Source organism: Pseudophryne corroboree, chromosome 7 (genome assembly GCF_028390025.1).
Source record: "Pseudophryne corroboree isolate aPseCor3 chromosome 7, aPseCor3.hap2, whole genome shotgun sequence".
NCBI classification, from domain to species: Eukaryota; Metazoa; Chordata; class Amphibia; order Anura; family Myobatrachidae; genus Pseudophryne; species Pseudophryne corroboree.
In genome coordinates this window covers 444255590-444282276 of record NC_086450.1, presented here as the reverse complement: position 1 = coordinate 444282276, position 26687 = coordinate 444255590, and the positions used below count along the sequence as shown (strand labels likewise).

The 26687-nt window shown below is 47.2% G+C and overlaps 1 protein-coding gene across 6 annotated transcripts; it reads right to left on the bottom strand.

Annotated features, from left to right (window-relative positions):
• Nucleotides 1–443: 443 nt before the first annotated feature.
• Nucleotides 444–26390, bottom strand: MSRB1 (methionine sulfoxide reductase B1). 6 transcript variants are annotated; one of them, XM_063934955.1, is made up of 6 exons: nucleotides 26333–26390; nucleotides 26130–26174; nucleotides 24788–24885; nucleotides 19908–20050; nucleotides 19650–19764; nucleotides 444–3798 (listed from the first exon to the last, which is right to left on the bottom strand). In XM_063934955.1, exons 3-6 carry the CDS (start codon nucleotides 24840–24842, stop codon nucleotides 3767–3769), a joined length of 345 nt encoding a protein of 114 aa, XP_063791025.1. In that variant the 5' UTR covers nucleotides 24843–24885; nucleotides 26130–26174; nucleotides 26333–26390; the 3' UTR covers nucleotides 444–3766. The 6 variants fall into 6 exon arrangements, with proteins under 6 accessions (XP_063791025.1, XP_063791029.1, XP_063791027.1 ...); XM_063934959.1 differs by lacking the exons at nucleotides 26130–26174; nucleotides 26333–26390 and adding an exon at nucleotides 25380–25648; XM_063934957.1 differs by lacking the exons at nucleotides 26130–26174; nucleotides 26333–26390 and adding an exon at nucleotides 25386–25647.
• Between the last annotated feature and the right edge of the window lie 297 nt (nucleotides 26391–26687).

Below are 26687 nucleotides of genomic sequence, written 5' to 3'. Positions count from 1 at the left end.
CAGGCGAAGCAGAATCCCAGATAACTGCCCCGTTTTCATCCACAAACGGGGCTATTTCACCCGAAAACACACAGGTTTCACTGAATCTGTGTGTTTTCGGGTGAAGATGCACCTTTTAACGGACGAACAAATCGAATAGCCCGACCACAAAACCCGAAGAAACATCGATGTCTCTTCGGGGCTAACTGAATATCCCCCTTGATATCAGTATAAGCCCAACCCTGGTGTACAGCCGCACATCCAGATGCTGAAATACCACTTTGTGCATCTTTAGATGGAACCATCGGTAGCACCAATGAAACTTGCACACGAGCCATTCTAGGTGCAGATTGTCTGTCATTGTGCGGCCTATAGTGTAAGTGATAAGCCTCTGTGTATACACCCAGTTCAGCGACACTCCCATAATATGCCCATAAGACGTAAAGAGAACAAGAGAGTAAGTGTTGAAAATAAATTCAGACCGTTTATTTAATTCCAAGAAAAATAAAAGTTACAGGTCACATTTAGGTGCTTTTGACAAGTCGTTCCAACAGTTTCGGATGTGACAGAGAAAAACATCACATGTGTGACTATCTTGGGCGGCGTTATTGCAACAGAATTATCAACTGTTTAAGAGGATTTTCTAACAGGTTTTAGAAAAAGAAACCTGTATCTGTATGTGGAAAACCATCTTGAAATGCAATGATAGAAGTACAGATCATGCAGACAGCATTGTAACACAGGGATGCACAACTTTGGGTCCCGGTTTTAAGCATATCCATGCTTGGCCACAGGTGACTTAGCACCTTAGTCAATTTGATTTAACCATGTGTGCTGAGCCATGGATATACCTAAAACCCGGACTGTTGGGGAGCCTTCGGGACCGCGTTTGAGAACCTCTGGGCTAGACTGACTGGTAGCTTTGACAAACAGACACAGTAAATATACCCCAGGGTCTCAGTGATAGATCATATGTACAACTGAGGACTTACGGATCACACGTGTGTCAGCTGAGACGGCACCCGTCAGGCATGTGGCTTAAAATCATAAACACACAGCAATTAATTAAACCACCTGGAGGTAGATTACAACTTCTAGATATGAAAAAGTGGAGGCGTCTCCCAGAACATCCAATCAAATTCTAGCTATCATTTATCTAGTGTAAGCTAGTATCTGATTTGTTGTTCTCTAGTAGGATTCCTGTTATTGGTACTCTTATTCTAGAAAATTACATCATCATGATTTCTATTAACCTCTCCACCTCTTCTAGAGTACAGCGCAGAACCGGCTTAGTTATTGCCACAATAAAAAGGTCACTTTATAGAATACAATGTTATGCAGTTTATGCAAATTCCCCCTCGCCACAAAAAACAACTGTAAATCAGCCCGACTGAAGACATTATTACTATCCTTCATATAGCGTCCACATATTACACAGCGCTATACAGAAAATATTTCATTATTGCTGTCAGCTCCTTTCCCAGCAGAGACCACAGGCTAAATTCTCTACCACAAGAATGCACGCATAAAGGTGATATTCTTTAACTAACCTACCAGTACGTCTTTTAAGGCGAGCGTGGAAACTCATGCAAACACATGGGGAGAATATGCAAACTGCACACAGATAGTAGCCTGCTTGATGTAGAATCACCCCAGCAATACTAACCACTCTGCCACCGTGGATGACGATAAAAACCTTTATTATGAAAGAATAAAAATACTTTAATCTATAGGAAAAAATTTTACACACTAAATACATAATATTCTGAATTATAACGTGGAGGAATCTGAAAATATTTCCAGAGCACACCATGCCCCACGCTGTAATGTGACCGCAGTGTGACATACAGTATATAATTACTGAGCTATATAGATCCCTCACACGCGGGCGTGTCTCACTTGTCTAATGTTCTATTTGACATAGCGGACTCTGAACCGCTCCAAACTGTGGAAGTCTTTAACCTTATATAGTACCCGAGGGGGGTAATTCCAAGTTGATTGCAGCAGGAACTTTGTTAGCAGTTGGGCAAAACCATGTGCACTGCAGGGGGGGCAGATATAACATGTGCAGAGAGAGTTAGATTTGGGTGGGTTATTTTGTTTCTGTGCAGGGTAAATACTGGCTGCTTTATTTTTACACTGCAATTTAGATTGCAGATTGAACACACCACACCCAAATCTAACTCTCTCTGCACATATTATATCTGCCCCCCTGCAGTGCACATGGTTTTGCCCAACTGCTAACAAAGTTCCTGCTGCAATCAACTCGGAATTACCCCCAATGTTCTAATCCGTATACATTTGTTAGCAGCAGTGTAGCACATACAAATACATCTAATAACATTCAGAAAACCTGACCTTGGGTTTTGGAGCCGCCGCACAGGCCTTATTTAGGACATGTAAAAAAAAAAGACTAAGGCCCGAATTCAATTAGCTGCAGGTTACATTACCGGAGCATTGGAAGTCTGCTGCCGTGGTTTTTTCCTATTCAATTAGAAAATTTACTTGAAAGCGGGCATCAGTAGGAAATGACACGGGATTTAGTTCACAGCCTCCGAGTAGTTGAAAAGTAGAGAAAAAAAATCTTTATATGGGAGGTAAAAATGTCGGGACACAGTGGAGAAGCTGTGGCACACCCCTCCTAATGGGTAATCATGCACTTGGAGGCATTTAAATAGCAAAATCTAGCAAATAACGACAGGTTATTTTTGTTGGTGATTTTCTCTAAAAAAACACACAAAAAAAGGATTGGACTATGTAGGACATGTATTTTGTGGAAAATATGGCATATAGATGGGAAATTAATTTTTGAACTTGCAGGTGGGAGTTACAAGTATTTTTTCTCAATATTTTTGGAAACGTGCTTAAAAAAAAATATTCAAAAAATAATTTCAAAAAGGTCATTACAATTTTCCGTACTACTGTTAATAAAAGTAGTAAAAAAAAAAAAATCAGCCATTTGACTCCTTTTAAGAACTTAAAATACTTTTGCTTATGGCATTACTAAGGTTCGGGGGCATTTATCATGCACTCCCCCCAGGTTGCGCACTGTAGGATTACCGCAGTAAGCATTTTCTAATTGAATAGCTAGGGTCGTGGGAGTACGCATGCTGAAATAGCCCGCAAAGGGTGCGTTAAATTGACCTTTGGCAAAATCTCGGTTTACCACGGGCAATTGAATCAACCTCTAAATTGCTGCAGCCTTGGTGACAGCACCGGAATCAGATACAGAGGTTTACAATGTACAAAACCATGCGAGCTGATTCATACCAATGAGCAATACTGAAGTGCAAACCGTTGGCGGGGAGGAGACGGGGCTTCAGCAAACCAGCCATCTTATTAGGATCGATGATGAATCAATAATCACTCGCTTTAAGGAAACTGAACAATATGGCTGCCGTGTTGCACGAAAGGAGTGTTGGTAAAGGCCAAGGACGTGGTAACGACGGTTTTACAGCTTATGTTAGCCCGTTGTGTTTAACCATTTACCATCACCCCAAAGTACCATTGTCCTTATACAATATCTTGTTCTGACCCGGGATATTGGATCTTGGGAAACCGTTGCACGAGGATGCGTGGAGGAAGGCTGTGCGTGGAAATTGGTGCGATCATAGTGTAAGTGCATAAGAAGATGCTCCAGCGAGACGTACAGAACCACATCCGACGCCAGCACGTAGTTCTCATCAGCCGAGGCATCCAGGAAGGTTTTACCTCAGCTAATTCATCCGGTGGTGGGGCATCAGGGGAGGGTCTGTACGTCAAAGAGATCAGACCCTTCTTTTCTTCTTTATGCTCGATTGGCTCCCCCGCCGACTTTGTCTGTACAAGGAGAGAGAATGGACAGGTTTTGTGATTGATACCAGATAACTAATCTATTCTTAGTGGGGACTTAGCGAACAAAACATTTTCCAGACACATAAAAAATAAGATTTTAAACCTACCGGTAAATCTTTTTCTCGTAGTCCGTAGAGGATGCTGGGGACTCCGTAAGGACCATGGGGATAGACGGGCTCCGCAGGAGACATGGGCACTTTAAGAAAGACTTTAGGTATGGGTGTGCACTGGCTCCTCCCTCTATGCCCCTCCTCCAGACCTCAGTTAGAGAAACTGTGCCCAGAGGAGACGGACAGTACGAGGAAAGGATTTTTGTTAAACCAAGGGCAAGATTCATACCAGCCCACACCATTCACACCGTATAACTTGTGATAAACTAACCAGTTAACAGTATGAAAAACAACATAGCATCAGTCGGAGACCGATGAAACTATAACATAACCCTTATGTAAGCAAAACTATATACAAGTCTTGCAGAAGTAGTCCGCACTTGGGACGGGCGCCCAGCATCCTCTACGGACTACGAGAAAAAGATTTACCGGTAGGTTTAAAATCTTTTTTTCTCTTACGTCCTAGAGGATGCTGGGGACTCCGTAAGGACCATGGGGATTATACCAAAGCTCCCAAACGGGCGGGAGAGTGCGGATGACTCTGCAGCACCGATTGAGCAAACAGGAGGTCCTCCTCAGCCAGGGTATCAAACTTATAGAACTTTGCAAAGGTGTTTGAACCCGACCAAGTAGCAGCTCGGCACAGCTGTAGTGCCGAGACCCCTCGGGCAGCCGCCCAAGACGAGCCCACCTTCCTAGTGGAATGGGCCTTGACCGATTTTGGTAACGGCAATCCAGCCGTCGCATGTGCCTGCTGAATCGTGTTACAGATCCAGCGAGCAATAGTCTGCTATGAAGCAGGAGCGCCAACCTTGTTGGCTGCATACAGGACAAACAGTGCTTCTGTTTTTCTGACTCTAGCCGTTCTGGCCACGTAAATTTTCAAAGCCCTGACCACATCAAGGGACTCGGAGTCCTCCAAGTCTCGTGTAGCCACAGGCACCACAATAGGTTGGTTCATATGAAAAGATGACACCACCTTAGGCAAAAATTGAGGACGGGTCCGCAATTCCGCTCTATCCATATGGAAAACTAGATGGGGGCTTTTATGAGACAAAGCCGCCAATTCCGACACTCGCCTAGCCGAAGCCAAGGCTAACAACATGACCACTTTCCAAGTGAGATATTTTAACTCTACCGTTTTAAGTGGTTCAAACCAGTGCGACTTAAGGAAACTCAACACCACGTTAAGGTCCCAAGGCGCCACCGGAGGCACAAAAGGAGGCTGAATATGCAGCACTCCCTTCACAAAAGTCTGTACTTATGGAAGAAAAGCCAATTCTTTTTGAAAGAAAATGGATAAGGCCGAAATCTGAACCTTAATGGAGCCTAATTTTAGTCCCAAATTCACTCGAGTTTGTAGGAAGTGAAGGAAACGGCCCAGATGGAATTCTTCCGTAGGAGCATTCCTGGCCTCACACCAAGCAACATATTTTCGCCATATACGGTGATAATGTTTAGCTGTCACGTCCTTCCTAGCCTTTATCAAAGTAGGAATGACCTCATCCGGAATGCCCTTTTCCGCTAGGATCCGGCGTTCAACCGCCATGCCGTCAAACGCAGCCGCGGTAAGTCTTGGAACAGACAGGGCCCCTGTTGCAACAGGTCCTGTCTTAGAGGAAGAGGCCACGAATCTACTGTGAGCATCTCCTGCAGATCAGGATACCAGGCCTTTCGTGGCCAATCTGGAACAATGAGAATTGTCTGTACTCCTCTTTTTCTTATTATTCTCAACACCTTTGGGATGAGAGGAAGAAACACATAGACCGACTGGAACACCCACGGTGTCACTAGGGCGTCCACAGCTACCGCCTGAGGGTCTCTTGACCTGGCGCAATACCTCTGCGGCTTTTTGTTGAGGCGGGACGCCATAATGTCTATCTGGGGCAGCCCCCACTGACTTGCAATCTGTGCGAAGACTTCCTGATGAAGTCCCCACTCTCCTGGATGCAGGTCGTGCCTGCTGAGGAAGTCTGCTTCCCAGTTGTCCACTCCCGGAATGAACACTGCTGACAGTGCGCTTACATGATTTTCGCCCAGCAAAGAATCCTGGTGGCTTCCGCCATTGCCACTCTGCTCCTTGTGCCGCCCTGGTGGTTTACATGAGCCACTGCGGTGATGTTGTCTGACTGGATCAGAACTGGTAAGTCGCGAAGCAAACTCTCCGCTTGACGAAGGGCGTTGTATATGGCCCTCAGCTCCAGGACGTTGATGTGAAGACAAGTCTCTTGACTTGACCAAAGACCCTGGAAGTTTCTTCCTTGTGTGACTGCTCCCCAACCTCGGAGGCTCGCGTCCGTGGTCACCAGAACCCAGTCCTGAATGCCGAACCTGCGGCCCTCTAAAAGGTGAGCACTTTGCAGCCACCACAGGAGAGATACCCTGGCCCTGGGGGACAGTGTGATCAACTGATGAATCTGTAGATGTGACCCGGACCACTTTTCCAGCAGGTCCCATTGGAAAGTCCTCGCATGGAACCTGCCGAACGGAATGGCCTCGTAAGATGCCACCATCTTTCCCAGGACTCGAGTGCAGTGATGCACTGACACCTGTTTTGGTTTCAAGAGGTTTCTGACCAGAGTCATGAGTTCTTGAGCCTTTTCTGTTGGAAGATAAATCCTTTTCTGGTTCGTATCCAGAATCATGCCCAAGAAGGTCAGACGAGTCGTAGGAACCAGCTGCGACTTCGGGATATTGAGAATCCAGCCGTGTTGCTCTAACACCTTCAGTGAAAGTGACACGCTGTTCAGTAACTGCTCTCGTGATCTCGCTTTTATGAGGAGATCGTCCAAGTACGGGATAATTGTGACACCCTGCTTGCGCAGGAGCACCATCATTTCCGCCATTACCTCGGTGAAAATTCTCGGGGCCGTGGAAAGCCCAAACGGCAACGTCTGAAATTGGTAATGACAATCCTGTACCGCAAATCTCAGATACGTCTGATGAGGTGGATATATGGGAACATGAAGGTACGCATCCTTTATGTCCAGGGATACCATAAAATCCCCCCCTTCCAGGCTGGCGATGACCGCCCTGAGCGATTCCATCTTGAACCTTTTCAAGTATAGGTTCAGGGATTTTAAATTTAAAATGGGTCTGACCGAACCGTCCGGTTTCGGGACTACAAACAGGGTTGAATAATATCCCCTCCCTTGTTGAAGTAGGGGAACCTTGACCACCACCTGTTGAAGATACAATTTGTGAATTGCATTTAACACTACCTCCCTTTCTGGGAGAGAAGTCGGCAGGGCCGATTTGAAAAACCGGCGAGGAGGCACCTCTTCGAATTCCAGCTTGAAACAATTTCTATTGCCCAGGGATCCACCTGTGAGTGAACCCAGATGTGGCTGAAAAGTTGAAGATGTGCCCCCACTGGGGCGGACTCCCTTAGCGGAGCCCCAGCGTCATGCGGTGGATTTTGTAGAGGCCGGGGAGGACTTCTGTTCCTGGGAACTAGCTGTGTTGTGCAGCTTCTTTCCTCTACCCTTACCTCTGGCAAGAAAGGACGCACCTCGTACTTTCTTGTTTCTCTGTGACCGAAAGGACTGCATCTAATAATGTGGCGCTTTCTTAGGCTGTGAGGGAATATAAGGCAAAAAATTGGATTTACCAGCTGTAGCTGTGGAGACCAGGTCCGAGAGACCTTCTCCAAACAATTCCTCACCCTTGTAAGGTAAAACCTCCATATGCCTTTTTGAGTCGGCATCACCTGTCCATTGCCGGGTCCATAGGACTCGTCTAGCAGAAATCGATATAGCGTTGATTCTAGAACCCAGTAGACTAATGTCTCTTTGAGCATCCCTCATATATAAGACAGCATCTTTTATATGCCCTAGGGTCAATAAAATGGTATCCTTATCTAGGGTCTCAATTTCCGCTGATAAGGTATCTGTCCACGCTATTACAGCGCTACAAACCCAGGCCGACGCATTCGCCGGTCTGAGTAAGGTACCAGAATGTGTGTAAATGGACTTCAAGGTAACCTCCTGCTTGCGGTCAGCAGGATCCCTGAGGGTAGCCGTATCTTGAGATGGCAGCGCTACCTTTTTGGATAAGCGTGTCAATGCTTTGTCCACTCTAGGGGAGGATTCCCACCGTATCCTGTCCGTTGGCGGGAAAGGATACGCCATAAGAATCCTTTTGGGAATCTGCAGTTTTTTGTCTGGAGATTCCCAAGCTTTTTCACATAATTTGTTCAAGTCATGTGAGGGGGGAAAGGTTACCTCAGGTTTCTTTCCCTTATACATGTGTACCCTCGTGTCAGGGACAGGGGGTTCCTCTGTGATATGCAAAACATCTTTTATTGCAATAATCATATATCGAATACATTTAGCCAATTTTGGCTGTAACGTTGCATCATCGTAGTCGACACTGGAGTCAGAATCCGTGTCGGTATCTGTGTCTACTATATGGGATAGTGGGCGCTTTTGAGACCCCGAAGGTCCCTGCGACATATGGACAGACATGGGGTGACTCCCTGGCTGTTCCCTAGCTTCTGCTTTGTCTAATCTTTTGTGCAATAAATTTACATTAGCACTTAAAACATTCCACATATCCATCCGGTCAGGTGTCGGCGTTGTCGACGGAGACACCACATTCATTTTCTCCTCCTCCTCCCCTGAAAGCCTTCTACCTCAGACATGTCGACACACGCGTACCGACACACCACACACTCAGGGAATCCTCTTATCTGAAGACAGTTCCCCCACAAGGCACTTTGGAGAGACAGAGAGAGAGTATGCCAGCACACACCCAGACCTATATGACCCAGGAAAAAACACACAATATGTTTACCCAGATAGCGCTGTAATTTGTATATTGCGCCAATATGTGCCCCCCCTTCTTTAAAACCCTCTTTCACCGTGGATAAGCAGGGGAGAGTCCGGGGAGCTTCCTCTCAGCGCTGTGCTGTGGAGAAAATGGAGCTTCTGTCCCGCTCAAATATGTAAAAAACCTGGCTGGGGCTCTTTATATATACAGTGGCCAGCTGTATATATATACTTTTGCCAGAAAAAATAAGAATTTACTTACCGATAATTCTATTTCTCGGAGTCCGTAGTGGATGCTGGGGTTCCTGAAAGGACCATGGGGAATAGCGGCTCCGCAGGAGACAGGGCACAAAAAAGTAAAGCTTTACTAGGTCAGGTGGTGTGCACTGGCTCCTCCCCCTATGACCCTCCTCCAGACTCCAGTTAGGTACTGTGCCCGGACGAGCATACACAATAAGGGAGGCATTTTGAATCCCGGGTAAGACTCATACCAGCCACACCAATCACACCGTACAACTTGTGATCTAAACCCAGTTAACAGTATGACAACAGAAAGGGCCTCTTAAAGATGGCTCCTTAACAATAACCCGAATTAGTTAACAATAACTATGTACAAGTATTGCAGATAATCCGCACTTGGGATGGGCGCCCAGCATCCACTACGGACTCCGAGAAATAGAATTATCGGTAAGTAAATTCTTATTTTCTCTATCGTCCTAAGTGGATGCTGGGGTTCCTGAAAGGACCATGGGGATTATACCAAAGCTCCCAAACGGGCGGGAGAGTGCGGATGACTCTGCAGCACCGAATGAGAGAACTCCAGGTCCTCCTTTGCCAGGGTATCAAATTTGTAAAATTTTACAAACGTGTTCTCCCCCGACCACGTAGCTGCTCGGCAGAGTTGTAATGCCGAGACCCCTCGGGCAGCCGCCCAAGATGAGCCCACCTTCCTTGTGGAGTGGGCTTTTACAGTTTTAGGCTGTGGCAGGCCTGCCACAGAATGTGCAAGTTGAATTGTGTTACAAATCCAACGAGCAATCGACTGCTTAGAAGCAGGTGCGCCCAACTTGTTGGGTGCATACAATATAAACAGCGAGTCAGATTTTCTGACTCCAGCCGTCCTTGCAATGTATATTTTTAAGGCTCTGACAACGTCCAACAACTTGGAGTCCTCCAAGTCGCTAGTGGCCGCAGGCACCACAATAGGTTGGTTCAGATGAAATGCTGATACCACTTTAGGGAGAAAATGCGGACGAGTCCGCAGTTCTGCCCTATCCGAATGGAAGATTAGATAAGGACTTTTATAAGATAAAGCCGCCAATTCAGATACTCTCCTGGCAGAGGCCAGGGCTAGTAACATAGTCACTTTCAATGTGAGATATTTCAAATCCACCTTTTTCAATGGTTCAAACCAATGGGATTTGAGGAAATCTAAAACTACATTTAGATCCCACGGTGCCACCGGAGGCACCACAGGAGGCTGTATATGCAGTACTCCCTTGACAAAAGTCTGGACCTCAGGGACAGAGGCCAATTCTTTTTGGAAGAATATTGACAGGGCCGAAATTTGAACCTTAATGGATCCCAATTTGAGACCCATAGATAATCCTGATTGCAGGAAATGTAGGAAACGACCCAGTTGGAATTCCTCCGTCGGAACCCTCCGATCCTCGCACCACGCTACATATTTTCGCCAAATGCGGTGATAATGTTTCACGGTGACTTCCTTCCGTGCCTTAATCAAGGTAGGAATGACTTCTTCTGGAATGCCTTTCCCTTTTAGGATCTGGCGTTCAACCGCCATGCCGTCAAACGCAGCCGCGGTAAGTCTTGAAAAAGACAGGGACCCTGCTGTAGCAGGTCCCTTCTCAGAGGTAGAGGCCACGGTTCGTCCGTGAGCATCTCTTGAAGTTCCGGATACCAAGTCCTTCTCGGCCAATCCGGAACCACTAGTATTGTTCTTACTCTTCTTTGCCGTATGATCTTCAATACCTTTGGTATGAGCGGCAGAGGAGGAAACACATACACTGACTGGTACACCCAAGGAGTTACCAGTGCGTCCACAGCTATTGCCTGTGGATCTCTTGACCTGGCGCAATATTTGTCCAGTTTCTTGTTGAGGCGAGACGCCATCATGTCTACAATTGGTCTTTCCCAACGGTCTATTAACATGTTGAAGACTTCTGGATGTAGACCCCACTCTCCCGGATGAAGATCGTGTCTGCTGAGGAAGTCTGCTTCCCAGTTGTCCACGCCCGGGATGAACACTGCTGACAGTGCTATCACGTGATTCTCCGCCCAGCGAAGAATCTTGGCAGCTTCTGCCATTGCACTCCTGCTTCTTGTGCCGCCCTGCCTGTTTACATGGGCGACCGCCGTGATGTTGTCCGACTGAATCAACACCGGCTTTCCTTGCAGGAGAAGTTCCGCCTGGCTTAGAGCATTGTAGATTGCTCTTAGTTCCAGAATGTTTATGTGAAGAGACTTTTCCAGACTCGTCCATACTCCCTGGAAGTTTCTTCCTTGTGTGACTGCTCCCCAGCCTCTCAGGCTGGCGTCCGTGGTCACCAGGATCCAATCCTGAATGCCGAATCTGCGGCCTTCTAATAGGTGAGCCTTCTGCAACCACCACAGAAGTGACACCCTTGTCTTTGGTGACAGGGTTATTCGCAGGTGCATCTGCAGATGCGACCCTGACCATTTGTCCAACAGATCCCTTTGGAATATTCTTGCATGGAATCTGCCGAATGGAATTGCTTCGTAAGAAGCCACCATTTTTCCCAGGACTCTTGTGCATTGATGTACTGACACTTTTCCTGGTTTTAGGAGGTTCCTGACCAGATCGGATAACTCCTTGGCTTTTTCCTCTGGAAGGAAAACCTTTTTCTGAACCGTGTCCAGAATCATTCCTAGGAACAGCAGACGAGTTGTCGGGATTAAATGGGATTTTGGAATATTCAGAATCCACCCGTGTTGTCTTAGCACCTCTTGAGATAGTGCTAAAGCTGTCTCCAGCTGTTCTCTGGACCTTGCCCTTATTAGGAGATCGTCCAAGTATGGGATAACTAATACGCCTTTTCTTCGAAGAAGAATCATCATCTCGGCCATTACCTTGGTAAAGACCCGAGGCGCCGTGGACAATCCGAACGGCAGCGTCTGAAACTGATAGTGACAGTTTTGAACAATGAACCTGAGGTACCCCTGGTGTGCGGGGTAAATCGGAACGTGTAGATACGCATCCTTGATGTCCAAGGATACCATAAAGTCCCCTTCTTCCAGGTTCGCTATCACTGCTCTGAGTGACTCCATCTTGAACTTGAACTTTTTTATGTAGAGGTTCAAGGACTTCAGATTTAGAATAGGCCTTACCGAGCCATCCGGCTTCGGTACCACAAATAGAGTGGAATAATACCCCTTTCCTTGTTGTAATAGGGGTACTTTGACTATCACCTGCTGAGCGTACAGCTTGTGAATGGCTTCCAACACCCTCTCCCTTTCGGAAGAGACGGTTGGTAAGGCAGACTTCAGGAAACGATGAGGAGGATCCGTCTCTAATTCCAACCTGTACCCCTGAGATATTATCTGCAGGATCCAGGGGTCTACCTGCGAGTGAGCCCACTGCGCGCTGTAATTTTTGAGACGGCCCCCCACTGTCCCCGAGTCCGCTTGAGAGGCCCCAGCGTCATGCTGAGGTTTTTGCAGGAGCCGGGGAGGGCTTCTGTTCCTGGGAAGGAGCTGCCTGTTGGTGTCTCTTCCCTCTTCCTCTGCCTCGTGGCAGGTACGACAAGCCCTTTGCTCTCTTATTTTTGTAGGAGCGAAAAGGCTGCGGTTGAAAGGTCGGTGCCTTTCTCTGTTGGGGAGTGACTTGAGGTAAAAAAGTGGATTTCCCGGCAGTAGCCGTGGCCACCAAGTCTGATAGACCAACTCCAAATAACTCCTCCCCTTTATACGGCAAAACCTCCATGTGACGTTTTGAATCCGCATCGCCTGTCCACTGTCGTGTCCATAAGGCTCTTCTGGCTGAAATGGACATAGCACTCACCCGAGATGCCAGTGTGCAAATATCCCTCTGTGCATCACGCATATAGATAAATGCATCCTTTATTTGTTCTAACGACAGTAAAACATTGTCCCTATCTAGGGTATCAATATTTTCAATCAGGGATTCTGACCAAACTACTCCAGCACTGCACATCCAGGCAGTTGCTATAGCTGGTCGTAGTATAACACCTGCATGTGTGTATATATTCTTTTGAATAACTTCCATCTTTCTATCTGATGGATCCTTAAGTGCGGCCGTCTCAGGAGAGGGTAACGCCACTTGTTTGGATAAGCGTGTGAGCGCCTTGTCCACCTTAGGGGGTGTTTCCCAGCGCGCCCTAACCTCTGGCGGGAAAGGGTATAATGCCAATAACTTTTTTGAAATTATCAACTTTTTATCAGGAGCAACCCACGCTTCATCACACACGTCATTTAATTCTTCTGATTCAGGAAAAACTGTTTGTAGTTTTTTCACACCATACATAATACCCTGTTTTACGGTATCTGTAGTATCAGCTAAATGTAACGTCTCCTTCATTGCCAAAATCATATAACGTGTGGCCCTACTGGAAAATACGTTTGAATTTCTACCGTCGTCACTGGAATCAGTGCCCGTGTCTGGGTCTGTGTCGACCGACTGAGGCAAAGGGCGTTTTACAGCCCCTGACGGTGTTTGAGGCGCCTGGACAGGCATTAATTGATTGTCCGGCCGCCTCATGTCCTCAACTGACTGTTTAAGGGAAGATAAACCATCACGTAATTCCACAAATAAAGGCATCCATTCTGGTGTCGACCCCCTGGGGGGTGACATCTGCATATTTGGCAATTGCTCCGCCTCCACACCAATATCGTCCTCATACATGTCGACACCACGTACCGACACACACCGCAAACTCACAGGGAATGCTCTAATGAAGACAGGACCCACTAGCCCTTTTGGGGAGACAGAGGGAGAGTCTGCCAGCACACACCACAAAGCGCTATATATACAAGGGATATCCTTATATTAAGTGCTCCCTTATAGCTGCTTTAATATATATATATATAGCCATTAATGTGCCCCCCCTCTCTGTTTTACCCTGTTTCTGTAGTGCAGTGCAGGGGAGAGACCTGGGAGCCGTTCTGACCAGCGGAGCTGTGACAGAAAATGGCGCCGTGTGCTGAGGAGATAGGCCCCGCCCCTTTTTCGGCGGGTTCTTCTCCCGCTATTTTTCCAGTCAGGCAGGGGTTAAATATCTCCATATAGCCCCTATGGGCTATATGTGAGGTATTTTTAGCCTTGTATAAGGTTTATATTTGCCTCTCAGAGCGCCCCCCCCCAGCGCTCTGCACCCTCAGTGACTGCCCAGTGAAGTGTGCTGAGAGGAAAATGGCGCACAGCTGCAGTGCTGTGCGCTACCTTATGAAGACTGAGGAGTCTTCAGCCGCCGGTTTCCGGACCTCTTCACGCTTCAGCATCTGCAAGGGGGTCGGCGGCGCGGCTCCGGGACCGGACTCCACGGCTGGGCCTGTGTTCGATCCCTCTGGAGCTAATGGTGTCCAGTAGCCAAGCAGCAAATCCACTCTGCATGCAGGTGAGTTTACTACTTTCCCCCTAAGTCCCACGTTGCAGTGATCCTGTTGCCAGCAGGACTCACTGTAAAGAAAAAAAACCTAAACTAAACTTTCTCTAAGCAGCTCTTTAGGAGAGCCACCTAGATTGCACCCTTCTCGTTCGGGCACAAAATCTAACTGGAGTCTGGAGGAGGGTCATAGGGGGAGGAGCCAGTGCACACCACCTGACCTAGTAAAGCTTTACTTTTTTGTGCCCTGTCTCCTGCGGAGCCGCTATTCCCCATGGTCCTTTCAGGAACCCCAGCATCCACTTAGGACGATAGAGAAATTAGGTTTATTGCTGCCCAGGGCGCCCCCCCTGCGCCCTGCACCCTTACAGTGTCTGCCTGTGTGTGCTGTGTGGGAGCAATGGCGCACAGCTTTACTGCTGTGCGTTACCTCAGTGAAGATCTGAAGTCTTCTGCCGCCTCTGAAGTCTTCTTACTTCTCATACTCACCCGGCTTCTATCTTCCGGCTCTGCGAGGAGGACGGCGGTGCGGCTCTGGGACGGACGGCGAGGGTGAGACCTGCGTACCGATCCCTCTGGAGCTAATGGTGTCCAGTAGCCTAAGAAGCAGAGCCTTGAAACTCACAGAAGTAGGTCTGATTCTCTCTCCTCAGTCCCACGATGCAGAGAGTCTGTTGCCAGCAGGCTCCCTGAAAATAAAAAACCTAACAAAATACTTTCTTTCAGGAAACTCAGGAGAGCTCCCTGTAATGCACCCAGTCTCCTCTGGGCACCGTAGTAAACGGAGGTCTGGAGGAGGGGCATAGAGGGAGGAGCCAGTGCACACCCATACCTAAAGTCTTTCTTAAAGTGCCCATGTCTCCTGCGGAGCCCGTCTATCCCCATGGTCCTTACAGAGTCCCCAGCATCCTCTAGGACGTAAGAGAAAACTAATGAGGCTTAAGTTGCTCTGAAAGACACAGACGTTTTCCGCGGGTATAATGGATCACTAAGAAGCCTTCGTGATCACCTCTGGGGTAAGGAGCGGGGATTGTCCCTATCGTGCCGGCACACAGGCGCACAACACCTGACTGAAGACCGGATATAGATATATATTGTTATGGCAATACGTTATTTTACACATTAGCAATTGCCCAGACTGCCACACATGACCTGCTCACCACTGGATATGGTCACTCGTATTCCTATGGCTGCAAAAAGGCAACATCAAAGGACCGCTTCATAAGTACAGAAGTCATTAACCGGTAACACCTATCACATTACGCAATAAATCAACTTTAATTGGCTTTCTTTTGTCTAGGGAAGCCTTGTCCAATCATAGGGCCTTTTACATTTGCCGTAAAGGCCTGGTGCAGGTACGAGCAATTATTATTTCTTATTTATTAACAGTTTTTATATAGCGCAGAATATTCCATTGCGCTTTACAATTAGAACAACAGTAATAAAACAAAACTGGGTAAAAACAGACAGACATAGAGGTAGGAAGGCCCTGCTCGCAAGCTTACAATCTATGGAGAAATAGGCATTGATACACAAGGATAGATGCTACCTATTGCATAATGGTCCCCCAGATTGCTGGGTTCTTAATGGGTTGTATGATATGATCCCCCAGCAATGTTGGCCAAGGGTCAGGAGGGTGTGAGAGCAAAGAAAGACAAAATATGGGAGGTTGTATGTACTGTACGGAGAGGATGTAAGTAGAGAAGGAAGCATTGAAGGTTATGTGGGTGGGTCTGATTTTGATTTGATAGGCTTGTCTGAAGAGGTGAGTTTTCAGGAAACGTTTAAAGGTTTGGAGACTAGAGGTGAGTCTTATTGGGGGCGATTCATACCTGATTGTAGATGTGGTAAATTTAGCACATCTTCGATCAGCTTCCCCGACATGCGGGGGGACACCCAGCGTAGGGTTAATCCGCCCCGCATGTCAGGCCCTGCCCCGTTGCACAAGTACGAAAGCATCGCGCTTTTGTACTGGTAGAGTAGCTGCCCACCAGCGCAGCTCCTGCGCGCTGGCAGGGAGCTACTTGTCGCTGTTCGGGTCACAGCAGCTGTGTGCGACGTTACGCAGCCGCCGCGGCCCGCCCCCCCCCAGTGGTCCAGGAAAGCCTGCGTTGCCCGGATCGTGTCCCCTAAATGGCAGCCAAACATCGCCGGCCCGCTCCCTCCCGTCTCTGCCTGTCAATCAGGCAGAGGCGTTCGCAGAGTTAAGACAGCCGTCAGCTGCCTGGCATGCGCCGGCGCGAACACGCACAGCAGCAATCAAGTCTGAATTAGCACCATTGTGCATGGGAGGGCGTTCAACAGAGTGGGTGAAGCCCGGATAAAGCAACTATAATTATTACAACTTAAGCCCCTTGTAAACATGTAAAATAAATATTGTGGTCATTGGCATTAAATATTACAATTGTCGCTATTGTATAATACTAAAGTCTCAATAATACACAACCTTTACTTGCCCTTAAAGAAATACTATTTACCATGGCTGGCGTGCTCTCACGCGATCATAAGACACAGCCAGTTATACACAGGTTTACTCTGTATTCCAAACAAATAGCACGTGCATGTAATAGGCCCCAAGCAGCAGACACGTGTAAACAGGCCCCCTTGTTATGCTGTTCCCAGTCACTGAGGCAGGGAAATCTGGTCTAACTGCTCCTGCACAGAAGTAAATGTGTATATTCTTCCGTATACCTTGTGCAGTGCATGAGCCAATATATGTACTTGGTTTGTATTCATCATCATCATCTGTGCATACTTGCACCTACCCTAAACTTGGTGCAAAAGAAGCACCTGGAAACAGGAATATTAACTCTTGTATCCAACATCCTGCAGTTACGCCATCACTCCCTTAACCGCATGAGAACTTCCTGTTACACTTCTCCAGTCATAAGAGGAAGAGCGAAAATGCGTTGGCACTGCACCAATAGTAGCTGTTCACGCTTCTGGAGCATGCAAAGCGGGTAAACATCCAAGATACGCTTCGCCAATAGGTGCACATTCAACTCCGAATCGTTCCTATTCATTTAAGTACAGGGTTTCCCAAATGTGGTCCTCAAAGCCACCTTACAGTCCATGTTTTAAAGATATCCAAGCTTGGGCACAGATGGTAAAATCAAAATGACTGAAGTACTAATTAAGTCAAGTGTGCTCAAGAATGGATAGTCTTAAAACCTGGACTGCAAGGGGGTTACAAAGACCACATGTGGGAAGCACTGCACTGAAATGAAGGGGATCTACTCAGAGTGAACGTGCACCTGTTTGCAAAGAGTATCTAGCGTCATTCCCCACCATGTTCCAGACCTAGGAGTATGCCAGTACGGGTGATGCAGAGACCCATCATTTCATGTATTCGCAGATGTCCCTTATATAGACGTCCAGACAGCTAACGTCAGTCTGTGACAATAAGTCAGAATCCAGGAGGGCCCAGTCTAGCGAAGAGCGTTGGATTCAATGTATGCAGCGGACATTGAATAATGCTGTTCAGGGGACTCTCTCCACCTGTATAAAGTTCAGCAATGATGGACCAGTTTACTACAGGATGATCAAGTTATCCATCAACCTATACAGTGATATGCAGGGCAGGGAGCGCAAGGTCACCTGGAGCCATAAAACATACACAGGCTGAGGAGAGACGTCTGCTACAGGAGTATTCATTCAAAATGCTGCAGCTGCTGTGGTAAATCTAGGCTGGGTACACACTGGAGCGACGGGGATTCGTTCCGACATAGGAACGAATCCCCGTCAGCCCGAATTGCCAGTACACACTGGGGAAGGATTTTAATGCAGCACATCAAACCAAGCGTTTGTTGCATGCGACCGTGGGAGCGCCCAATCCTGGGTACACACTGTGCAATGTAAGGGATAGGTCACACCAAAGCGGCATTTTGGTGTGACGTCACTCCAGTGGGTACCCAGCTTTAGTCGGTGACTACTGCAGACCTCCTGGGCACTGCTCTTGTTTCAGAAGTCTGAACACAGATGAAGCCGTACCACATAAACCTCTTTACATCGGAGCAGTTTTAATCTACGAGGAGGAGTGTACATTGGGCCTGATTCATGTTTATACGCACACGCGCTTTAGCAAGTGTGAGTTTTTCGGCTTCGGAGCTGCTAATATTAGCAAGTAAAGCTGCCGCCCAGGAACCATCGCACACTCATTCACAGTTGCGTAAGCATTCGCAGCCTATACGCAAAAACGAGGATCATCGACTGCTAGGGTATCCCTATGCAGACTGGACATTGCAGTAGCGACGCAGGAGCCATGTTTTTGTTCGTACAAGGTCGTTGCTGACGGCAGATACACGCCATGATAATGGCAATGACACGCCTGAGATTTTGCGACCACTCCCCATTAACACTTCCAAACGGTCACTTCCTGTCAATCGCTTTCCCATGAAATCCTCCTTGCAAGTGGGATCACAGCGGCACCTTGGCGATCGCAAATTGCGATCGCAGTACATGTGCAGTCTGACAGTAATCGCTCTGTTGCGTGAAAGTCCCCCATAGCGTATACACATGATAAGGCCTATTGTGTTTTGTGCCTTCTGCATTGGGAATAGATTTTGTTCCCAAGTTCACAAAGACCAGTAGAGAACACATCACTGGTAATACTTTCCCACCAATGAAGAAAGACGACTCTGCAGCTTCAGCGTACATTCATATATCGCTAGATATACTCTGCTAGAGAATGTATCCGACCAATGTCACAAGTTGTACAGAGACGTGTACTGCAAATCAGACCCTATTAGAACACTGCAAATCAGACCCTATTAGAACACTGCAAACCAGACCCTATTAGAACACTGCAAATCAGACCCTATTAGAACATTACATTTCATTTTAAACAGTGAACGAAGTCAGATATTTTATACTAGATTTTTATTAGGTATTTCATTTACCAGGAGGAAATCGCAAGAAGTGAGAGGACCCTACCGCTGGCACAATACAATATAGGTTTTACCTTCGGTAGGGGTTTCCTCAGTGGGGCGCCCAACCGGTACTTTTGTGTTGCGGGCACTATTTTAGTCAGGTTTAGCCGCTTTGTGTGACTAAATCTGGTGTTTTGGCACATCAAAAGTAGTGTGAACCAATAAGAGCAACAATTGAATTGCTCCGATGGGCGCCCAATACTACAATTGAATAGCCCCCTTAGAGCCCTAACCATACCTCTTAACTTAACCGTAACCCTGTAATGCCAACATTGTCACGGTCTATATAATGACTACATAACGGACACGAGGAACCTGAAGAATAAGTAAATAAGAATAACACAAGGGCCCAGTTATTATAACTTCACAGTACTCAACCACATGATTACGTTTTTCCTTATTATGGACGGACATGTGACTGGTTACCTTTGGGGACGAACTTTATCGAGCTGCTGAATATTCAGAAGCGGGACTGGCCCTTCTTCGGCCCATCGTTTAAGAACTCGTGGCCTAGCCCATTACCACACTTGCCACAGAGAACCTGCAGAATATACAAAACCCATTAATGGCAAAACAGAGAGCCCCCCGTACAGCCGAGGATTTGGATATTGACATCAGCAGACTATCATAGGCTATAAGGAAATGAAGACAGGAAACCTATAGACTGTATGAACGGTCTCTTACTTTGAGAGCGTTGGGCCTCTCCACGTGCTTGGACACGCTGTCCTCATGAACGGTCTCGGTGAAGGCCGGCCAGGGTGAAGAGTGCTCGAATTTGGTGCGGCTGGAGAAGAGCTCATAGCCACACTTGGCACACACATATACTCCTGGTGACAAAGCGGGAAATAGACAACAGATTACCAGTGGGTGCTAAGTAACTGCTGTGTAACATTCGTGTTGTAGGGCAGCAGAAGAGTCTTAGGCCCCCCATTTATCAAGCCTTGAAGAGCGATACATAGCACGGTGATAAATTACCAACCAATCAGCCCCTAACTGTCATGTTACAGGGTGTGTTTGAAAAATGACAGTTAGGAGCTGATTGGCTGGTAATTAATCACTATGCTATTTATCACTCTCTGATGCTTGATAAATCTGGGCCTTAATTTGGATGAAATAATCTGAATCCTAATAACACAGAGAGGAGAAAACGGTCCATGTAATGATCTTCAGCCAACCTCTGTTCCCAATATGGCACCTTCAACCAGCCACGTGATGCCTAATACACACCGCTAGCAAGAGGGTATCGCCTCTCCCACGAAATGCTACGTTGTAGTGTATTCCTGGATATTATTGTAATGTAGCATTTCATATGCAGATACAGCCGCAGTCGCACACAGAATATAGGCATGCTGCATATCATTTTAATCAGCAGAAGATGGTTGTGCATCCTAGCCACATAGTAACACAAATAAGATGTATTTTCATAAACAAAAGGCACCCGACGTTAGCAGAGCTGCCAGCTGACTCATGCCAGGCATCTTCTGCAGAACTAGCGGCGGTGCTAGGTGGCACCAGCCAAAATCTTGCCTAGGGCATCATATTGGTTAGGGCCGGCTCTGACCTAAAAGATGCAGAAGTTTTGCACTTCCCTTATCATCTCCTTACATCAGACAGCGTGACAACAATCACATAGAATTACAGCTGTCACCGTGCAATATCCAGGACAAACTCTGTGCACTGGACCCACTTAGCCTTCCTGTGTTAATGAGTAACTATCACGGTGTAATTATTATGAATGTCCCATGGCGTGTGCATGAAACCTGTTATTTATAGAGTTTGCAAATCAGCATGTTTTGTTCAGGGGCAAAACCCCCTTTAGGTGCATTTCTTAGGTCAAAGCCCCATGAACGCGGCACTTTAGGTCATTGCTTTCTTTAATGTCATTCCTTTAAAGTTAAATCTCCTTCAAATATTTTTTTTTTGTCATCTAGACAGATTCCCGCACCTCATGAAAGGAGCCTGTACATGCTGTAGTTATTATGGCTAATCAGGCAGTTTTCAGGCCACATGTAACAGCCTGAGCTGCGGCAAGTGGAGAGGTCGATGATTTTGCAGCATATATTTTTAATTTTTTTAAAAGGGAAAACCAGAATGCAAATTCGCCGACATCTCATTACTTGCCAATTGGCGAAGCTCGCAACTGGCCCTCCCAATCAACATCATGGGGGAATGTAATAGGGAGTGAGAATCAGAAAGTGAGAGATTTTGGTAAAATTATCTCTTTTTACCAAAATCTCTCACTTTCTGATTCTCACACCCTATGACATCCCCCCCCCCCCCCCCCACTCCATCTTATGTCTGCCGAAACAAAAGAGGATTGCCTCTTACCACGTGTTTTTACTTCAAGTGCCTGAACAGGTCATGTTTTCAGGATTTCTTTAGCATTAATCTGCTTTGCTGGGTCAGTAAGAATTCTGTCAGTTTCCACATACAGAAATCCTGAAAACATGACCTATTGTAAAAACCCAAGATCTGCATTTGAAACGCCCGGATGCAGGTGTTAATCATTCTGCTTACATGTATGGCCAAATCTGACAGGTATGGCCAAGTAGCCAGCATAAGACAAGACTAGAGATTTGCTGTACCGATGCAATTGCAGCCAGTGCACAGACCAAAGCCTCTCCGCCATTATATCCAACGGTAACCAATAAACAAATACATCCGGACCACAGCACGCACCTTAATGTAAGGGATTAAGGGGGACATTTACTAAGCAGTGATAAACGTGGAGAAGTGAGCCAGTGGAGAAGTTGCCCATGGCAACCAATCATCATTGACGTAACATTTATAAGTTGCATACTATAACAGTATACAGAGCAGCTGATTGGTTGACATGTGCAACTTCTCCACTGGCTCACTTCTCCACTTTTATCACTACTTAGTACATGTCCCCCAAAGGGGCCCTACACACTGGCCGACATGACTGCACGATATGAACGAGATACCGTTCATATCGTGCAGTGTGGAGGCTCCAGCGATGAACGATGTGCGGCCCCGCGCTCGTCCCCCGTCGGCTGTACATGCAGACCAATATGGACGATCTCGTCCATATTTGCCTGCACTTCAATGCAGCAGGGTGACGGGGGGAGTGAAGAAACTTCACTCCCCCCGTCACTGGCCCACCCCAGTGCAATATATTGTTTATATGAAACATTTTTCAGTTACTAACGGTAATCAGGGTATCACAGACATAGGTCCCCGTTCAGGCCAGAGATGCCATTTATTATTTGGCCTTCACTAGGGATGCCATTTATCAGTCATGCATTTTTGCAATGTTAATTAACATCTGTTACTGACGTTATTCGCAGCGATAACAGATGAAATAAAAGGAGCGATTCATCGATGAAGTCATGTCGATTCATCGTATCCGATAAGGGGCTATCACAGCAGTGGCAGTGCCCCGCTGAACACTTCTGCCATGTGATTATTACAGCGGCGTAAGGGGGGGGCTTCCGGGGTTCCGCCCCAAAGTCTCAACGTTGCAATCGTGGACATCGGAGTATTTGTGTCACCAGAGGAGTCGCAGTTTGTGGTTCCACATGAGAAGTCTGCTACGCGTGACAGGTCGTGGGATTTCTTGAAGTGACTACGCGAGGATGAAGCTAGGAGGCATCAGGTGTAGTATAGTTATTAGACAATCAATAGGTCGACACCATATGGCCGACAGGGTCAAAAAGTCAACACAAGTTTTTCAAAAAAAATTGTGTAATTTTGTATGTTTCATTACCTGTGACCCCAGTTAGTGGTAATGTAGACTCTGGTGGAGTCGCATCGTTTCCCACGCTTTGGGCAAGGTTACTATTCCCAATAGTAGTCCACGTGGATGGCAAACCAAGCACAAGCTGAAAAAATATGTGAACCCCCCCATATAGCGCACACATATACCGCAGCGCTTTACAGAGAATATTTAGCCTCTGTCATCACTCCTTGTCCCAGGGGATCTTACAAAGGGGTATTAGTAATGCGGCCCAGTAGTTTAGATATACAGCAAAGTGGAAACACGCGCACTGCTGCGTCAAAGCGGTGGAGACATTTTTAAATTCCCCTGAATTTAGAGGAAAGAGGAAACAAAAAAACAAAAAAATACAAACACACCCTTGAGCTCAATGTGACAAGTCAAACAGGCCCAACAATGGGGGGGAATGTAATAGGGTGTGACAATCAGGAAGCGAGAGACTTTGTAAGAGTAAAGTGGCAATCGGGTTGATTTTGCCACTTTAAAACAATAAATAAATAAAAAAACAGGAGAACTCTCACTTCCCGATTCTCACACCCCATTACATTCCCCCCTAATGACTGAGTGTCCCGGCCACACACGACCTTAAACCGACACATACTGTATGAGCAGATTTTAAATGTGAACTTTAGCCAGTGGTGAATTAAAAAATAAATACTGGTTTCATTATTTCAAATTAGATAATCGATATTTACAAAATAGAAGTACAACAATAGGGAGGTCAAACGCCAGGACCGTTTTTTTCGATCCTGGGTTTCGGGATTGAAAAACGGACTGGGTTGGCGGAAAAAAAAATATTATTTAATGCCCCTTGCCCAGCCCCCACAGTGACTCACCCTTCTCCCTGGGTGGGTGGGAGGAAAGTCTGGCTGTGAACTGCGAGTGCGGGCGATCTGGCCGGCGGCGCGGTTGGCGACGGGCTGCGCAGCGTGACCTCTGACATCATATCACGCTGCGCAGAGCCACACAGCTGCAAAGACGGGAGCAGGGGGAGCCGGGCAGCGGCTGATCTGTCTGCTGTAGGTGCGCAGCGCTGCATTAAAAAAAAAAAGCATTCGCTGGCTAATCCCGGGATTGGAAGCTCCAATCCCGGCCGATTCTGGCTAAGACCCCTTTCAGACTGGCGGCCTGTCCCGGCTTATTGCCAGATTGGTGATGTTACCACCGATGCGTGCGGAGGTGGCGTTTGGTGATGAGATGATCGCGCATAGACCCAGTTTACACTGCACTGCGAGTCAGGTTTAACCCCTGCTCGCTACTCGACCCGGGTTATTTCAACTGGCCCCTTTCAGACTGCGCCGCCGGTTTGCTTCGTATTCACATGCAATAACCTGGGTCATTTCTGGCGGTCTGAAAGGGGTATTAGTTGTGATTCATTATAACAGAACATATGTATTTACTGGGTATGCCAGTCATCAGTCACTATGTCGATACCAGAATGTCATTTAAAGTGTCGACATTAGTGTTAGGGTTTTAGATTGCTGTCATTACGGCAGTGTCAATATGGTCATTACCAAAATAATATACCAATACCATTCAGTGAGCTCCCTGCAGATATTACCCCATTCCTGCAGGCATCACCCGGTTCCTGCACACATTTTGCTACAGGACCTTGCCTGCCCCCATCTGCTGATTACTGGACACTCTGTTCTCAGCTACCGACGCTGGTTACACTTAGCTACAGCTTGTGAGTAGTTCCCCAGGCAACAGAGTAACTTTTACTAACAGTCCATAGGACTGCCCTGTATCCAATCACAGCACTGTATCACCCGGAGCCCGTGGTACACTCGCTCACAGTCCCCACACACAGCCGGCAGCACACGGTTACCGTTATCAAAGTGATCTTTGTAAATCTCTCCACCAAAGAACGAGCAGAAAGACATGGCGTTTCTTGTCCAGACAGCACCTGCCAAACAGTGTGGCCAACTAAAATAAAAAACAAGCAACAGATGAGTGAAAAATAAGTGCAGCACAAGCGTCCTCACTCCACGCACTCATCCTCACCCCTGCTCGTCTCTCCACGCACTCATCCTCACCCCTGCTCGTCACTCCACGCACTCATCCTCACCCCTGCTCGTCACTCCACGCACTCATCCTCACCCCTGCTCGTCACTCCACGCACTCATCCTCACCCCTGCTCGTCTCTCCACGCACTCATCCTCACCCCTGCCCGTCTCTCCACGCACTCGTCCTCACCCCTGCTCGTCTCTCCACGCACTCGTCCTCACTCCTGCCTGTCTCTCCTGGCACTCGTCCTCACCCCTACCCGTCACTCCGCGCACTCATCCTCACCCCTGCTCGTCTCTCCACGCACTCATCCTCACCCCTGCCCGTCTCTCCACGCACTCGTCCTCACCCCTGCTCGTCTCTCCACGCACTCGTCCTCACTCCTGCCTGTCTCTCCTGGCACTCGTCCTCACCCCTACCCGTCACTCCGCGCACTCGTCCTCACCCCTGCTCGTCTCTCCGCGTACTCGTCCTCACTCCTGCCTGTCTCTCCAGGCACACACCGGCTGGTTATGCACACTCCTCCTTTCCCTTCAGGCTCCACACACTGTCCAATCCATGTCCTCCATTATGAGTTTAGGCAGAGCCTCTCTCCCCCTTCCTGGTTGCATTAACTCCTTCAGGCCCTGAAGCCCAGTCTAGTGCAGTGGTTAGAGCTCCATAGTAAAGCAGTATAATGCAATGCATTACAATACTAATAATGTATGTGACCCTCTCCAGAAGGGACACAATGCTCTGTTCCTGGACTTTTCTATTAATTTATGATTGCCGGCACCTGTTTTGAACAGGTTTAGAAAGGTGTTTCAGCACAGGTGATGGTAATCATACATTAAGAGGGAAGTCCAGGAGCAGAGCATTCTGTAGCTCTTGGAGAGTCATGTTGGGAGGTATGGTGTGTGTTATCCCACCTATACTTACCTATGGGGTACTCTTATGTGACCAGAGAAAGGGGTGGTTATATATAATATATTTATTTATGTTATTTTTTTTATCACCCTGACCATTATTATATTGACCCTCCCTTTCCTCTAGTTCACACTATTATAAACTGCCCTAACACATACCCAGTAAACCCACCTCCCCTCCATTCACACCCCATACATGCTCTAGTATTTACACCCTGTTAACCCCACCCTCTCCAGATCACACTTTATACAATTTACCCGTGCTGAATCTTCTTTCCTGCAGCGATGACTCCCCTCCTCCAACTGTAAAAAAAAAAAAAAAAATAGTAAAAATAAAACAAGCCCAAAACAAACAACCATCAGAAATAAAAAGCAAGTTTACAAAATAGAAAGAAAAAAATAAAAGCCCCAAATCCACTTGTTATTATAAGCAGACTCGGCATCACTGTGCTAAAACTGACCCTTGCCGGCCACCAGCTCCGACTGCTGAACAGCGGCTGGCGACAACAGATTGTATAAGGTGTCCAGGGGAGGGGCGGGGGCGTGCCCATTGTTCCTTATAGCACGTATTATAACAGCCCGAGGCGGCCATATTGGTTGGGGCAAAGCGTGCTTATTATGTAGACAGCTGAGCTATAAAATTGTTTTTATATGTGGCAGTTTGGATTATTGCTTTTATGCACAATTGTGACATAGGGGAAGGAAGTGTTGTTGCTTTGCAGGAAGTGGCTTCTGCACTAATAGGCATTATTAGTTATGCAAGCTGGTGTGCTTTGCAATGTTATTAGCAAATTTCGTCATGTAGTTCCCGGCCCT